The 17,597-nt window shown below is 39.4% G+C and overlaps 1 protein-coding gene across 1 annotated transcript; it reads right to left on the bottom strand.

Annotated features, from left to right (window-relative positions):
- Positions 1-16,928, bottom strand: LOC115810310 (uncharacterized). Its single transcript, XM_030772237.1, has 9 exons — positions 16,832-16,928; positions 14,320-14,385; positions 10,029-10,108; positions 7,867-7,999; positions 6,485-6,799; positions 6,275-6,371; positions 2,648-4,969; positions 1,056-1,531; positions 1-56 (listed from the first exon to the last, which is right to left on the bottom strand). The coding sequence occupies exons 1-9, from the start codon at positions 16,926-16,928 to the stop codon at positions 1-3; spliced, it is 3,642 nt and encodes a 1,213-aa protein (XP_030628097.1).
- Positions 16,929-17,597: the final 669 nt, after the last annotated feature.

Raw genomic sequence — 17,597 nt, 5'->3', positions numbered from 1 at the left:
CTACAAGAACAGGTGCCTGGTGACACTGCCACTGGTACACTGCTGGTTCATAATTACTGCAACGTGGCAAAATGGGATTATGACTCACATCAACAAGAGATCATTTATCTATAGATAGCTATATCAATTGGTGGACTGATAAATCACTAGTTATTTACAGCTGTATTTTAAGACACTAGACAACACAGAAACCAGTTCCTTAGCCAGACACCTTGCTGGGTTTGTGAGACTTGAGAAATTCTCTCACAAAGCAACATGCATCATCAAAATCAGTTTTAAATATCTCCCTGTCACCGGCAATATTTCAAAATTCTAAGAAAAATTTATGCAAAAAAGAAAAAAAAAATTCTTCACTTTTTTTTTTCAAGCATTTTTTTTCCTTTCAGACAAGGACATCAGTTCATAAACACAAAGGGTCGACCTACTACAGAGATCTAGGAAAGATCAAAATTATTGTTGCTGTCCGTTCTCTTGCAGACATGACTAGCTTTTTCCAAGCGATGTCCTTGTACGTTTTACTGGTGTCACTATGGGGTCCAATGTTCTCTTTGTGGTGCCCTTTGGTGATCCTGTCTGTAGGAGTGTGGCTTCATTCTTCCTCTGAGACCGTGTCAGTACCTGGTCCTGTGAGGAAAGTGACTTCACATCTGCGTCTTGTGGGTTAGATACCAAGCATTCAAGGCCTTTAGTAGCAGGTGATTTCTTTAAGTCAGTTTTTATGTCATTTGTTTTAGTTTGTGCTGACACGTCAACACCAGATTTCACCATGCCCTCTTTTCTCTCCTTTTTGTCAGGGGTGTTTTTCTGCTCTTTTGGAACCATTTGAAGCTGAGAAGACCTCTTTGGTGACAAGTTATTTTTTTCACTTAGCTGCCTTAAGGACCTACAGACACTGTTCTTTGTGGTCTTTCCTCTCATGGCAGCTTTTGCTATAGCATTTTTATTAGACGACTTCACCCTCACCTTCTTGGCCACACTGGAAGATTTTCGTCCTTGAATTATAGAACATGTCCGTTTGGAAACATTCTTTGCAATCGTACTTTTCATTTTAGTACCTTTGATCCCTTGCACTGAGGTTTCCTTAGACTTGCTTAGACTTCGCATGTTGGAGTACTTCCTCAGAATTCTGGCACTGGCTGGGTTTTTTACGCTTGCTGCAGCCTTTTGGCTCTCAGGGATCTGTGCCTGCGTCATTCCAGCATAGGGTTTGTTGGGCTTGGTGGAGATTCGCGTAGCACTGGTTAGCTCTCGCTTTTCTTTACCCTTGACAACTGACATGTCTCGCGCTAATGCTTTAGCAATTAACTTTTGACTTTTGGGGTTACTTTTCACAGGAGACGCAATGGCAAACTTTTTAAGGTGTTTTTTCAAGCGCTCAGCCTGTACGCTTGGAAAGACGCTGTGTGAAGACCCTGGCACTGCTGCCGAAGTGTGAAAACACAGCTGAGTTTCCGACGGAAGCCTCGTGTTAACTTTTTTAACTATAACAAGGGACTTGGTTTCTGTGGACTGCAGGAACCAGCGACAGATACTAGGCAGATCAAAGGATTTCATAAAAAGCATCTGCACTGGTGAGAATTTCTGCTGATCTAGCGACCTTTGCTTACGGATTCTACGCTTGCTTTTCCAGATTTCTTTGAGCCTGTCTGCTTTATTTTTTGGTTTTGGTGCCGACTGACCCTCTTTATCCATTTGAACCCAGCCTTTCTGCATTTTGTCAAACCTGACATTTAGATTTGAAATTAATTGCTGGTACTCTTCCCCTTTCAATGCTTCCAAGAACTTGGGGGGACTGGGAGTCAAAGGTTCCACATTCACCAAACCAAACGAATTAAATGAAGCAGAATCTTTAAAAGTGTTTTCAACTTTAGGTTTAATGTTAGAACCAGCACAGAACTGTCCGCTATCTTTCTTTGAAGAAACAGATGCTAATTTAGACAGCCTCAGGGATTTCTTATTCTTTGTTGGTGTTGCGGAGCCATCAGGCTGTTCAACTGTGCAACTACTACTCCCACTCCTCAATGGCATACGTCCAGGAGTACTAGATGTGCTTCCAGCTGAAGCATTATTTGAATCCTTACTAGAGGGTTGTTCTGCTACACTATTACTCCCACTTCTTAGAGGCATCCGTCCAGAGACCTCTGAAAGATTTCTAATGGAGGTAGTACTGGATTCTCCACAAATGGGCTTTTCAACTAAACCACTACTCCTACTTCTCAAAGGCATGCGGCCAGTGCACTCTGAACTATTTGCTATGGCAGAACTGCAGGAATTTCCATTGTCTGAGTTTTCTGCTACAACATTATTCCTGCTTCTTAATGGCATACGCTCTGACTTTTCTGAAACATTTTCAGTTAAGATACTGCAAGAATCTCCATTAGCGAGCTGCTCAACTGTAGAGATATTCTTGCTTCTCAAAGGCATAGGTTCACAGCTATCTGAAGCATTTCTAGAAGATGAACTACAGTAGTCTGTGGTATTGGGCAGTTCAGTGTGGCTATTCTTGTTTGTAAAATCCATACATTCAAACGATGTGTTGGTGACAGTAGAGCTGCAATTTTCTTTAACAGTTTTCCCCACCTCAGGTGCTGAAATATTTATAGTTTCCAGCTCTTCAGCATTTGCTGGAGGACACATCTGCACTTGCGTCATGGTCTGTTTTGGACTTTGCTTATCAGAGACCTGTTGCTCTTTGTCCATCTCAATTGCTTTTATTGGAACGGACTTGTGCTTTTGTCTAGTTCGTAGCCTGTTATCCATGACTACATTCTCAGAGGTTTTGACCTCTTTCTCAAGACCTTTTTCTGACTCATTCTGGAACGCATCATTTTGATTATCAGGGGAGGGCAAAACTGCCTCCTCCTGTTTTGAATTAAAATACTTCAACGGAGATTTTGACTCTGAGGTCTTTAGGCTTGCATCTTGCGAATCTGTAGAATGTACCTCTTCCAGTGTAGACACACCAGGTGGACTGCTGACTTTAGCGGTGTCTGGGAAGTTTGTCAGAACTTTACTACGCAAACATCTGTCGGATGTCAGGACACGACGTCCACTACCTTTCTTTGTAATGGCGCACTGCGGCTGCTTCAGTTCTGGCTTTTCCAGCTTCTCATGACTTTCAGGAGTTTCTTTTATCGTTGCTTCCTTATCAGGTTCTTTAGATATCTCTGTAATCATAACTTTCTCCTCTGTTAGTTTGTCACCATCGCTGTGTACAAGGCTTGTTTCTGTTTCACATGTTTTATGCAACTGAACATTTTCTTCTTTGCTCGCCAACAACTCAGTCACTGACTTTACACAGTGACTCTGGACCTCACCTTGAGTATCCCTGAGTAAGTTCTTTTCTTTCAATGACACATTTGCACCTTTGCTCTTGGCATCAGTAGAGTCCACTTCGGTTTGGTTCAAGGACATGGAACTTGGAGCCTCGGCAGTAGAACTTTGGTTTTCACTTTCTGCAACGCTTGGCAAGTCATCTGGCATTGGTTCTCTCAGAGGGTCACCTGAAGGATCAACTCTGGACTGCCTTGGTGAGGGCTCCTTTTCTTCATTCCCACTAACCTGTAACATGTTAAGATCCTCAAGGTCTGCAGGCTTGGGTGTTCTGTTAGCAAAGTGCTCTTCTGTAAGTAACTCCTGGGGTACATTTCCATTATATTCTTCACCTGCAAATGAGGAGGCAGTTGAAGGACAAGTCAGTACCTGGTCAATGTTCTGAGTTTGACCAGTCTGACTGGTTTCTACAACTAAATCTTCATCACTAACTGCTGTCACTACATCTCCGGGCATTTCTCTTTCTATTGGCTTATCTGTAGCTTTCTGAATAACGGTTTCCATACAATCACCAGTAAACGGCATATTGAGCGGAGGAACACCATCAGGCTTCGTGAGAGCCTGCTTCGGCGTGACTAAAGTGATTATATCAGGCATCGGAGCAGGACAATTGCCACTTCCGTTCCCAGCTGACTTATGTGCTAATGTTCTCACAGTTTTCAGTTCCCAGTACTCCTCAATGTATCTGTGCCCTCTGGTGCTCTTCCTTGCATTTCGCCGTGGGAGCATCCGACTTTCAGATTCAACCTGACATTCAGTAATTGGCTTTCCAATGTATACAATATCACAGTTGCTATCAGGATCATTAATGACATGGCACACAGATCCATCCCTTGGCCGAAGGTAAGACCCTCTCCTGCTTTTTCTGGCAGTTCTTGGAGAAATGGGGGACACAGCACTGGAGATCCTTTGAACTGCGCCTGGTCTGACCGGAGTATCTTTGGTATGTCCAGCAGGAATTCTTTGTCCTTTGAAACGTGGAGACTGAGAGAGGCCGTCTCTTTCAAGCACAGAAGATGGCTCAGCGTGAAGTTCCCCATTATTTGTTTGTAAAAGAGGGCTGGGATTGCACAGATTCTCCTCTAAAGTGCCCGTGTTAAGGGGTCGGTGTGAAGCTGCACCACTTCTCAATTTAATTTTGATGGGGGATAAGCCTTTAGGGGAAACTGATTCACTATCTGTACAGCTCAATGGGGATGTTAAGACCTTGCTAATATGAGTATTACTGAGATCTAGAGGGGGCCCTGTATAACCTTGTACCATCACTGAGTCATCTGTGTTTGGGGGGCACTTCACAGTCACCCATTTATTGTTCTTCAGTGCAGCCGCTTCTTTTAAGTCTGATGCATCTTTGCTAGCAGTCAGTCCAACCTGTTCTTCAGATTGCCGAGTCTCAGAGCTTTGCTCAAGAGGTACATGACAGCAGTCAGATGTTTTAGCTTCTTCCGAAACGGGCTTCGAAGTAGACGGATGCAAACCACTAGAAGACGCTACTGCTTTAACTTCAGTCTGCAAGAATCCCAGAGCATCAACAATCTGGCGCTGGTGATGTGAACAAAGTTTTGCCATGACCTGTTCTAAGGCAGAGGCTGATTGCAGACCTCTGACTTTAGCGAGACTTCGGTCCCTAGAGTCCCTGAAAAGAATAAACACATAAATATGATTTTTTTTGTGTGTGGAATACATTGATCAAACATTCGGAATAGATACATGGTAACAATGTGTTCTTCATATTCATATTTAAATGCAATTTAATCCAATCACACAAATGTTATTACAAATACACAAATGTACAAAGACAAATACACTCTCATACGAGTGCCATAAAGCAATGTGTAACCTTTCAGTTTAAGAGCTTTACTCAGTGTCACAGCAGGGGCTCTCTGTACCATGAATGTGCTTGCCTACAGTTACTGATTCATTTTTCTTTAGGACCTCATTTGGTGCATAAAAATAAACTTTTTATTACTGAGCTAGGAATACAGAGACAAAAGCTAGCTGCCACAATATACATGTACAAACTGCTTCTGGCACTGCTCTGGCTGACATATCCGAAGCCGTTTGGTAATATGTAAAAGTGTGTAAAAATACCAAACTTTATCCTCACGGGAAATAATATATTCACATATAATATTCACATGTGTAAATTCACAATTAACATGGCACATTAAGAGAAATTAATCTACAGAAGTGCATCAAAGAGAAAGAGGAAGAAAGGCAAACTCCCACCACCGACAACAAAAACAACAACAAAAAAAACAGCGACTGTGTTAACATCAAAGTGAATCTATTCTCTCCCTCTCTTCTAATTCTGGATAAAAGCAGAAGTTCAAAAGGAGAGGCAGAAAAGAGACAGCTCTAAACTTTGTCAAATGATAACACGCCTAGAATGACAATGTGCACACTTTTTTAATTCTTAGTATGCTACAACTCTATTACTCCATTATCCATAAGACAACATGACCTACAATATAAAAAAAAAACTCAAATACAAATTATAAACCAGTTTACATTGCAAATTCCCCTCTTTTTTGAATACCTCTCTCGCAGGCACAGTGCATAAAAATAACTCTTTATTACTGAGCTAGGAAACCAGATACAAAAGCTAGCTGCCTCAATATAAACATACAGGTGCAGTCACAGAGGTGCAAACCACCTGGCCTTAGAACATCAGACATAGGTTTTCCTGCCTATGATAATTCACACATGCAAGTTAGGCCTAATTTAAGCATGAGACAACTTTTAATTCCACATCACTCCAAACCTGCCTGCATTCGTATTTTTAGACTGAGACACCACCTGTGGGGTATTTTTAGGTGAAGCGTGCGTTGGTGACATGTACTGATATATTAGCAGAACTAATGATTAAGGAAAAAAATCAGAATACCGAGATGGTAAAATTTGACTCTGAAGGGAAGGAAAAAAAGATTATTGCTCTTACCCCTTGACCACTGGTGTTGTGGTAGAGACATGGGGAGTTCTGAAGGAAACGCTCTCTCGGTTCCGATTCTTCTTGGTTGAAAGGTCAAGAACTCCATCTGAGAAACACATAATGTCCGTGAAAAGCCAAATAAAAAGAGATATAGGGGGGGAAAAAAACCTAAACACCTCCACATAAGTTATGAATTGGTTGCAATGACCTCTTGTTTACCTTGTTCAAAAATCTCCACCTCAACCTTCTTGACTGTGAGGTCCAGCGGGGAGTCTTGGTCATCCATGAGGAGTCTGGTGAGGACCGGGTTGTGTGTGGAAGCGGAAGCCGTAGCAAGAGCAGCAGCAGTAGGAGGAGGAGATACGACAGAACAGGCTTTCACCAGGCTTTGGTCCTTGTTGCCGTTTCGATGAGGGGAAGCCTGAGAAAAGCTGGTTTTTGAGGTATATTCTGCAGCAAACTGACGCACCATTCGGTGCATTATCTCACGAGCCACTACAGGGATGTGAGGGTCAGGGAACCTTGGTGGATCCGCTGCAAGTAAGAGGGGTTTTTTTTTTAATGAATAATGTTGACAGTGGACAAAAGTGACAAAGCCAGGTGCCAGGTGTTGTCCACATCATTGTTATGGAAAACATGAATCACAAGTGCTAGGAATCTAGCCAGCTGATCTGGCATTTTAATAAAGGCATATTATTAATTATTAGTTTCTACCAATGATTCAACAGGTGCATTTACATGGAGCCTAATATTCTGTTAGTAATCGGATTCAAGCTCAATCGGAATAAAAATGCTTCATGTAAACACTTTGATTGAAATGAAATACCCCGATCCGATCGAGAAATCAATCGGATTGAAAGATGTGCTGTAGATTTCTTATAATTCGTTCGACAGGAAAATATTAACCATGTAAATGCTCAATTGGATTGCCTTCTGCACTTGGAACTTTTTGCACACGTTGAATACACGCAGTAATGACATACGGACGTTTCACTATGCATGACGGAGTTTAAAAAAACATGGGGGACAGTGCGAGAAATTTAACACATTTGTGTTAAACATTCCCAAACAATTAAGAATAGTCAAGTGTCTAGATGGGCGCAAATCCCGCAGCAGCGAGCTGTTTAAGCAAGTTTGGGAGGATATTCCATGCAGAGATCATGTAATTGTTATTATAATTATGAAGTTACAGTTGTCTTAAGTAATTAACTGATCAAATCACTGACCTGAGGTAAAGCTATTGCTGCCCTGGCTCTTTACAATACTTGAAAGTAAGCGTTCTTTTGACCACTCTACCATTATTTACTTCTGAGTATGACTGGCTTAGAGATTTTTATACAGCCTTCGACTACATCGTACAGGTCAGTGCAAGGTAATTTCTTAGCATTTGCAATGAATTCCGATTGTACGCTTGTGACATGCAAATTCACACAAACTATCCGATCGCTTTCATGTAAACAGTACATTCAGAATCAACAATCAGAATGATTTCAATCCGAATGATAAATGTGTGCATGTAACCTTAGCTAATGAAAAACAGGCTTGGATAAGAGACATGCAATGTTCAGCGACATGTAGACTGATATTGGTTGCAGGCTTACACTTTCTGGAGAAGACTGCATTGAGGAATTCTTCTGTTTGCCACTCAAACCTGCTGATACTTGAGAGATCTTCAAAGAGCAAAGGTTTACGCCCACTTCCCGAGATTTGACTGTTTGCGTCAAGCAAGTGTTCCTGTAATACAGAAGACAGAGATATTAAAAATGCAGTGCTTGAAAATGATCAACCTACCATATAGCATCTATTTCTTAATAAAGGAAAAAACGAATGCATGAATTTCCTAATTTAAATGACAAAAATACAATTTGTCGACTACCACTTGACAAAAACACAAAGCTCTTGAGGATGTCCGTGACAGATTCAAAGTACTCGGTACCAGGAACAGGTCGCTTAACCATACAAGCAGAACTCTGACGACTGTCTAACTACAGTGACCTCAGAGAGCATTCATTCCCACACTTGCTCCCCACCAATTTTGTCATGTTACAAAAACACAGCTACACAAACTACTCTGGCTATATTTTTCTATGAACTCTAACTTAAAATGCAAAACTGAAACTCAGTTAATAATCACCCAACCCTCTCACTGTCACACCAGACAGCACTCCATTGTAAGGATTACAAACCATTAGTGTCTGCACCAGAAACACATTAAAATATCCGAAGTACTGAGCAATCTCACTGTCTCATATTTTTTCCTTCTCACATGAATCAATAAACGTTTCATGAGAGCTTGCAATATTTTTCACTAGAGCTCTCTTAATTACCCATGTTATATGTTGTATATATATTGCAGCAGACATATTCCAGATGGGACCCATGGCGAACTTTTAGCGACTGCAAGAATATTTGTCTAGCTAAAGCACTCAACCAAAAACACCACTCAACACCACTCACTCTCCCTGTATCCAAAACATAGGGAAAAGTGGAATATGACAATGGTGTGAGTCATTTTTGTCACTGTTTCTCACAATTTCTGCACAAACAGATGACATTTCTAGGATCTGAGCACCCAAAAGGTAGAGAGTGCATTAATGGCCTCATTAATAGAAAATAATCTCAGAAACAGCAATAATAATGCGCTTATGAGCATCAAGAGAACACATCACTCCTTCTACCTGCTTACTTGTTTTCTTAGTATTTTTCCACCTGTCAATGCAAAGAAAAAAATTATATTTGGTTTCCCGAGAGTTCACTTCACATGCCCAAGGAAATCGTTACTGTCAAACCTGCTTTTACAGTCCTAACTTCCATGTGAAATCCATGGTGGTGATACAAAATGTTATATTTCTTCTGAGGTTGTGAATATTTCTGAAAGGCAATGTAACTAAAAGACAGTACAAAACAGCGAAAGCCCAATGAAGAAAACAGTTAAAATTATGGGACAAGGTGTGAATGAATTTTGAGTGTACCATCAAGCTTTCTGATTTAAAAAAAACAAAAAAAACAAAAAAAAAACAACAAAAAAAAGAACAATCATAAGAGGTAAACAACAATAGCATTAGAAAAACAGCACTAACAAAACAGATTAATGGCATATATCCTTACCTTTCCTGTAAAAGCTGATTTAGACCACACCAGGCTCAGACCAAAATGACAAACATTTGGGCTCATGTTTAGTCATATTTCAAGTGTAGGATGCTGCTTGTTTATGTATTTATTTCAAACAAATCTCTGCTATAATGCAAGTTATTATTCTTATCATTTCCACTTCAAACAAACTCGTTTGACTCTGCTGTTAAGACTAATGAAGTCCGCTAATCCGGTATAACATCCAGACAGCAGCCCCAGCACAGCAGTATTTTAAGTGAAATTACAGTGTGGACCTAGCTTTCAATTTCTGCGTTGCATACAACATTCAAGAGTCAGCAGGTAATCACTCCCAAATAGATTAAAAGAACAAAAACAAAACAAAAAACAAGGACAGGAGGGTCACAGCACATGGAATAGGAAGGTCATCATTTCACAAAAATATAAAGACAAACGCATCAAATCCTTTAAACAGTCTACCCACATTTAATTTTATTTATTTATTTAGTCATGTTTTCACTACGGGGGGAAATCTGATTTTCTTATGGAGATAGGTAAGGAAAAAAAAAAAAGGAAAAAAAACCCCAAAATAAACTGTCACCCTCTGAATTTATCACTGTGGACTCATGACGACAACAATGGGAAAAAAGGAGAAAAGAAACAAAGAATCTACCTTCACTGCCTCTCGTCTTAAGCAGCAGAATACACAATTTTCATCAAATGACCAATCTGACACACCTGCAGGCTCACAATCTGTGGATCCAAAAGAAAAGGGGACAATTTAACATTGGGTGAATGCCTTCTGAAGGGACATGCCATTTTGGTCTGAACAAGTGTGACAAAGTGTATTTTTATACAAAACTACAGAAAACATACAAATTCTCGTGTCACTGATAGAAAGGAAATACACTCCACAAAGCTAAAGAAGAGTTATCTGAATAAAAGTGGGCTGACCAATCTAAATGAGACCATCAAAGGTAAATGCAGGCATATTTCCAAGAGAAACTGAAGATGAACGCAGTTCATTCACCTGCCATATTTTCAAGCAATGGTGTGACACTTCCTTTCTTTTTTTTAAGTTCCAGGATTGTTTTTAACTTACCTACTGCATTTCAATCAAGACATTTTTAAAAATCCTTCAGATGTGAGATATTTACAGCAAATCAATGTTCACCTCCCATTTATTCCAATGGGGACAATACCAACCCCATAAAAAAGACCATTTCAACTCTTCCAAGACAGCTCATATCCAATGTGTCACTCTTGGGCCTACATAAACCCAAATCATCTACATGTCTCTTTAAAAGAACAATTTTGGAGTCACTGTTCTTGTGATGACAGACACCAAGATCTTGTGGGATAATACTGGTAAGGCTGCATGACAGCTATCCAGGAAGTTTACAACATTTTTGGAATAAATGAGCAGGTTAAAGTGGCTCTCCTGTAAGTATCTCAGAAATGAAGGTAATAGGTATGATCAACTTTGCAGGCATGTGAAAAAAAATACAATTTTATGAAAGAGGTAGCCTCTATCTTTCAAAAAAAAAAAAAAAAGAATGTCTTTAGATCATTGAGAATATGTATGAGTCTTTCAAAGCAGTCTGACCTTCAGTGTGTGGAGAAATCACAAAACTATTTACATTGACTATACCTAAAATCACACACCCTAAAAAACATTATCCTGTAGCCTGTCCTTTAAGTTGTTTACAAATGTATGTAAAGGTTGTTCTATTCGCTTGGCATATGACAAATTATTATATGATAACACATTTAAAATATTTGGAAACTGATATTCTAAAAACAAACAAACAAAACTTCCTTACATTTCATTGGTTAAGAAAATCCTCTGGGGGCCTCCTAGAGGGTGACAGAATGTCCCCTGAATAGTCTGTATGTAATGTATTAATGCTCACTGCTAAGGGAATGAAGTCTAGCTGCTAGCTTGATACAGCTATATAGCAACATAGTTAGAACAACCCAATCTATGCCACATATTAAAAGATGTGATGTATGAAATTTCTGAAATTTGAAAGATGTCTCACCATACAGCTAATACAGAAATATAAAAATCATTGGAGGTGCCATCTTATTCAGCTTTTGCTCCACTTCGAAATATTATACAAAATGTTCTGACATTACACATCACTGTGGTCTATTCATGAGTCTAGTTTCTACTGCATATTACATGATGCGAACAAAAGCGATTGTCACCACTGTCTAGTTCTGCATTGTCTAGTTCTTCATTTCTGACAAAGACACACAGTAAAACACTAATAGACTGGAATTCTTATGGCCAATGGGAAAGCCCACAGTGAACGACAGCACATGTGATTAACGAATTCCAAAACTGGCAAGCTTGTTCTTCCAAGACCATGTCCTCTACCTGTCTCTTGTTGATTTCCCCAACAGTAAATTGCTGTTGGTTAGCATCATACTTTGCAATTAAAGCTGATTCAACAATTTAATTGCGATGTGTCTCTATATATTAGGTATTTGACAGGTTTAACCAGGAATTATACGAGCCAGCATTAGGGGTGCAATGATTCATCATAGCCCGATACATCGAGGTGCAAAAATGTGACGGTATGCAACGTATAAATTCATCAGTAAATAGTAAATAAATGCATGAAATAAAAGTAGTCGTCTGTATCATTACTTGTGTTACCAGTGCACAAAGTTGTGCGTCACGGTTCCAGAATTCCAATGGAGGCCTCAAGTTTTACATGTTTCAGTCATAGACAAAAAGAAGAGGTTTCAGTAGCAGTCTAGCAGCGTCAGTGTGAAATGTAATGATTATGGCTGGAGCTGAGACTGGAATCGAGGATGCGCCATCCTCCTTTAAATCAGAAGTGTGGCAACATTTTGGCTTTCCAATCATTCAACAGGAGAATGGCGACAAATTAACTGACAAAACGAAGACGGTATGCAAAGTGTAGAAAAACTATCGGCTACACTACTGCTAATACCACTAATGTGATGCAGCATCTAAAATGCCACCAAAACTACAAACTCTGGTCAGGGGATGTGGGAAAGAAAGTGCTTGAAGGCCAAACTTCTCTTGAAAAAAGTTTTGCATCTCCTTTGCCTCATACATGTGCAAGAGCACAAGATATCACCAGATCCACAGGAGTGTTTATCACTAAAGACATGAGACCATTCTCAGTAGTCGACAACGAAGGATTTCACCTACTACTTGCCCAAATAAAACATCCCATCATGCTCGCACTTCAGTCAGGCAGTAACACCAGCCATGTACAACAAAGTAAAAACCAAAGTGACAGAAATTCTGAAAAGTGCAGAGTGTGGCGATAACGACAGATGGGTGGATGTCCAGGGCTGTTCAGAGCTACATTATTATAATGGATCATGTTATCAATAGTGAGTGGGTACTGAAAAGTTTTGTGCTCGAGACTCGTCCCCTTTTTGAGATGCACACAGGAACAAATATAGCTGAAGTTTTAAAATCAGCACTCTCAGTGGTGTTTGTGACAGTATCTTAGCGCATTAAATTGTGTCTAAATTTGAGTGTTGAGTTGCAATTTTCATAATTTCATATTAATTTAATACAAACAGACCCATTCAATTTAATATTATTTCATATTTGAAGACTATTTTTGTCTAGCTTTCAAAGAATTCCTCCTAGGATCAAGCTGTCATCACTTTTGGTTGTACAAAAAGACAACAAAAGTTCAGCATTGTTAATGCATCAAAAATAAATCCATTGTTTTCATTCCTGTGTCAGTTCAACTGGTTTTCTTAAAAATACTACAGAAGAATCGAACCATAAATGTAGTGTTGAGAATCAAATTGAACCGTGAGCTGAGTGTAGTGTTACATCCCTAGCCAGCCCGCACTGAAATGCAGGGGTGTTTGCTGCATAGTTGTCCTAGTGTTGAATAACACATTGCAGCTTAAACTTTCCATGTTTGTCATCACTCTGCGCACTATGGGTGGTGGATGCAATTGAAAGCAGAAAGTGGAAGTAAAGCTCTCTTTTCTTTTGAGGGAACACTATAGATTTACCATTTAGGTATCCATCTGGGGTCACATGACTAGATAATTCACCACAAGTGTGATGTTTTGGGTTAAACAATTAGCACATTGTGAAATGCAGTGTCGCTAACACATATTTGCTCACCTCCATCCATACTGTAAGATGCAGATGGTTTGTATCTTTATCTTGGATTCAGAAATAATGTGGATTCATGAAGTGATAATCTGGTGGGGACTAACCAGTACAGTACAAAACACTCAACAACGCTAGGTCTTGTTTAGTCAAAGTGGTTATGTTGATACTGCTTGTGGTTTTCAATCCTTTTTGATGACCATTTGCTTTTTTATTAACCTGACATTGCTCATGAGTTGAGATCTGTTAGGATTCAGTGTAACAGACCCAACCACTGTAAATATTCACAACACCTGGAACCTAGTCCCTTATGCAAACACTCACCTAGCAATTAGACAAAGATTAAAACAATCTATGAAAGGTAATACAACGGTTCAAGTAGTTAATTCAGGGTGAATGACAAATGGTTTCTGGGCCTCCATTTTCTTTATGTGCCTCTAACTTAAAAAAAAAAAAAGAGAATGGAGAGGGGTCTTTGAGCAATATTCGCTTACTTGTTTTTTTGGATACAGCACTTTGAAGAAAACAGAAATAACCCTTAAGAACTTCTTATACATAATGACAACATTTGTAGTACTGGTACTGAATTGGGTCGGGCAAAAAAAATTATGCCAGCTGCCATGAGGTAGGATGGTAGGTCATCAGAAACAGTTTTTCACATTAAACCTTACAGGAATAAATGAAAAATGAACAAAATAATTACAGAAAGGAAGAGTGTGCTAAATTTCTAAAAATCAAAAAGAGCTCTTTGACTCACATTAACAGAGATCATCAAAAACTCTAGGAATTCTGTAATGTAAATGGGTGTTGTTCATTTGTAATAAGGCAATAAACTCACTTTTAAACAACTGGAGGTCTTCTAACAGTCCTGACCCAGATAACCATTCCAAAATGTTTTCGAGACCTGTGAAGAAAGAAAGATTACTGTGCTAAAAAACTAGCAAAAAAAGAGAGAGAGACATTTTGAGAGAGGAGCACTGTGTAACCATCGTGAAGGGTCATGAAGAACTTAATGCTTGACTTCCCCATGGCCAGAGGCTGGGGCAGAGCCTGATATGCTGCCTTGGCATTAATACAAGTCACAGATAAAAACAAACAAACAATACATTATTCCTTCTCTTGTTATAGCTCATGAATATAAAATATCATTTGTTTGTAGCATTACTACTCCACGTTTACAAGGAAATAATTTTCCACACCAAACCTGCAGCCTCTGTGTTAAATAATTATTTTTACATGCAGTTTGTGATGTTAAACTGATAAACTCATTGAAGGGCAAAAGATTGAGAAGAACTCCACAGTTCCTCCTCTTTTTCACTTTTAAAATGAAAAACATCAAATAAAAGACAAAGGACATATTCTGCCACCAGACATTACAATTTATTTCTCTCCTACAAAAATATAAATGACTGTAATTAAATAGCTACAGAATTACAAAGCACGACAACATCACTGCCAGAACAGATGTCATTTTGTTGACTCCCTCAAAAAGTTACTGAAGCCACATGCTCTGAAACTGAAACAAAATGATGCAATTATTCTACACGACGCCTCACAACTTAAAATAATAAAGGCACGTTCGCTGTTCTCTATACACCAACATCCTGTCTCACTCTGCTCTGCTAATACTGTTAGAAGGTTATGTGGTTTCAGCTGAAGAGCAAAAGGAACCACGGCACACGCTCTGCCCTAGTTCCAATGAGAAAGCTCTTATCAAGCAAACATCTCAAAGACCTGTCTCATATGAAGAGTCTTATCATGCTGGGTGTGTACATAATTAGACAGTCAAATGCAATATATAGACATCTGAAATACCATGAGAGAGGAAATTACATGGACATTACATAAACGAGTTAAAACTACATACAACTGTTGATCCAAAAAAAAAGAAGAAGAAGGAGGAGGAGAGAAAGAGAGAGAGAGGGACAGAGAAACCAAAATCTGTCAAAATGTATTGGATCCATAATATGTGTGAAAAGGATAAAGTTTTACACATATTGATTAGTGAAGTAAAATGAAACTTTATAGAGATGTGGTAGTTCTAGGTGAGTGCCCATATAAAACACACACACACACCTGATGCTCTGTTTCTGTTCACATGGGAACATTATATTTTGTCCTGAGTAATAGTGAGCCTCTCAAAAACAATCCAACACATGCATCCCATTTTGTTACTTTGATTTGTTAAGACACTTATAATAAGAGGAAAGTTCTCTGCAATTTTCCTCTCAGACAAGTAGCTTTATAGAGTAACAGACTAAACGCAATTTTACATGAACATCATGAATTTAACAAACCAAAATAGCAGAACACTACTAGAATATGCCATTGATGACATGTTACTATTGTTTTTCGGAATCATAGGCAAACAAAGCCATCTCTAAGGCCAAATAACAGACATATAGACCAGTTATTGCGACCACAACGTTCGGCAGGTCTGACCCATTTGCATTTACACTTTATCGTAACGAGAGGTATTTTCTTGATCACGGTGAAGGGGGTGTGTGAAACAGGTGTCCTTTTCAAATGTCAAGTTAAATGTGGAAAATACACGTTTTATAATTATCATTTACGTCTGTACCCTTTACATTTATCGACAGAACCCGTTGGTTAACAGCACTTAACAGGACTGAACATCCTGATCCCTGCTGTACATTATCTCTAACGTTACATGCACTTTACTGATAAGTTGGGGGCGAGTCACGAGAAAACAACCTGTACCCAATGAATGCAAGTCTGTGTTACAAATGTTTAAATGCCTCTCTCAGTTACCTGCGGTCGAAAGCAATGTTTAGTTCCATTTCCCCATTTTAGGTGCAAAGTAGCCAATTAACCCAAGTGTTTTTGCTGCTTATCCAAGAGCTTATCCAAACGAACAGCGGAAGAGCTGATCACCCAAACCATTTGAGGAACTCAACTAAACTGCAGGATTAAAGAAAATTGTAGGACTGCACACACTATCGCATGAGAGCATAAATTTGTTTCAGTTTCTCATGAACACCCCCTGTGTGGCAATTACTGGGTAAAGAGGGACTACAACCACTTCAATCGAGTAGTTATCAGTCGAACATCTACGAACACAACCTGCCACAGTTTATATCACCAAGACTGAAAGTGCAGCTTGCGATGCTCCTGGTGTCGACTGCAAAAACGCTAGATAAAGACAAACTGTGCGAAACAAACAAACAAACAAACAAAAAAAGTCCGTGAACTGCTTGCTAGCTACTATCGGCAGATATCGACGCCAGCTTGCTTCGAGAATTTAGAGCAACTGAGTCAAATGCCAAAGGCAATTCTACTGCACACAAAATATTGCAACTCGTTTAGCATGCTTTGTAGTATGATCTTACCCACACAGTGAAAGAATTTACACCACCACGAGTTAAGAGCCTGTCTATCACCGCGTCTTTCAGTCATACATTTCTGCTTCCTACATAGGCTCGCCATTTTCTGCCAAAGGGCCAGGCTTTACCTCAGTCTCCACGGTCCAGGAAGTCTAGCGCCCCCAATGGTTCGTTCAACATAAAATTGAACCATTACCATGGACTTTGCACATACATATCCATTCTAGTTTTGTGATGTTATGCAGACTGCATGACACAACTTCTTTCAAATATACATAATGTGTCTCAAACATAGTAATAAGTCACTCAGATGGCTTCGGCATCTTGAGAGTTACCCTGAAAATGCCATATGAACACAACGTAGGTAACAAATTCAAAGAACAAATCAGTCACTAACAATAACTAACGGTATATAAAGCCTTAAATGTTGAACACAGTTACCATCCCCGCAACAGTATTATTTGGCTCATTCACCAACACTGTTAAAATTAATAGGTAAACCAACAGGAACGTTTAAAAACCTCATGGTTATATGACATTGCCGCTGGAGGGCAGTAACACAACGCACAAAAGCTAAAGCAGCCATAGCTGTCCATGTGGAAGCCGATGCAACGTACTTATGTTAGCGTTTGATTAACATTAAAGGTATCAGTATGTTGTACTGTCTTGATGTCATTAGCTGCACGTTGAATGTTTTAAATAGTGAAATACTACAGAAGTATTATTATTTCTAGTAACATTTGTTCATCAAGGTCTGCGTTTGTTTTGGTTG

The sequence above is a fragment of the Chanos chanos genome, chromosome 4 (genome assembly GCF_902362185.1).
Source record: "Chanos chanos chromosome 4, fChaCha1.1, whole genome shotgun sequence".
In the NCBI taxonomy this organism is placed as follows: Eukaryota; Metazoa; Chordata; class Actinopteri; order Gonorynchiformes; family Chanidae; genus Chanos; species Chanos chanos.
The sequence above is the reverse complement of the archived record's forward strand: the minus strand, read 5'-3'. Positions and strand labels throughout refer to the sequence as shown.

Coding starts and splice junctions, on each gene's coding strand:
- LOC115810310 (XM_030772237.1), bottom strand. CDS start 16,928: ATGGCGAGCCTATGTAGGAAGCAGAAATGTATGACTGAAAGACGCGGT. Junction 4,970..6,274: donor ACAACACCAGTGGTCAAGGG/GTAAGAGCAATA, acceptor TATTCTTTTCAG/GGACTCTAGGGACCGAAGTC. Junction 57..1,055: donor CTCAGTGCAAGGGATCAAAG/GTACTAAAATGA, acceptor GCCACGTTGCAG/TAATTATGAACCAGCAGTGT.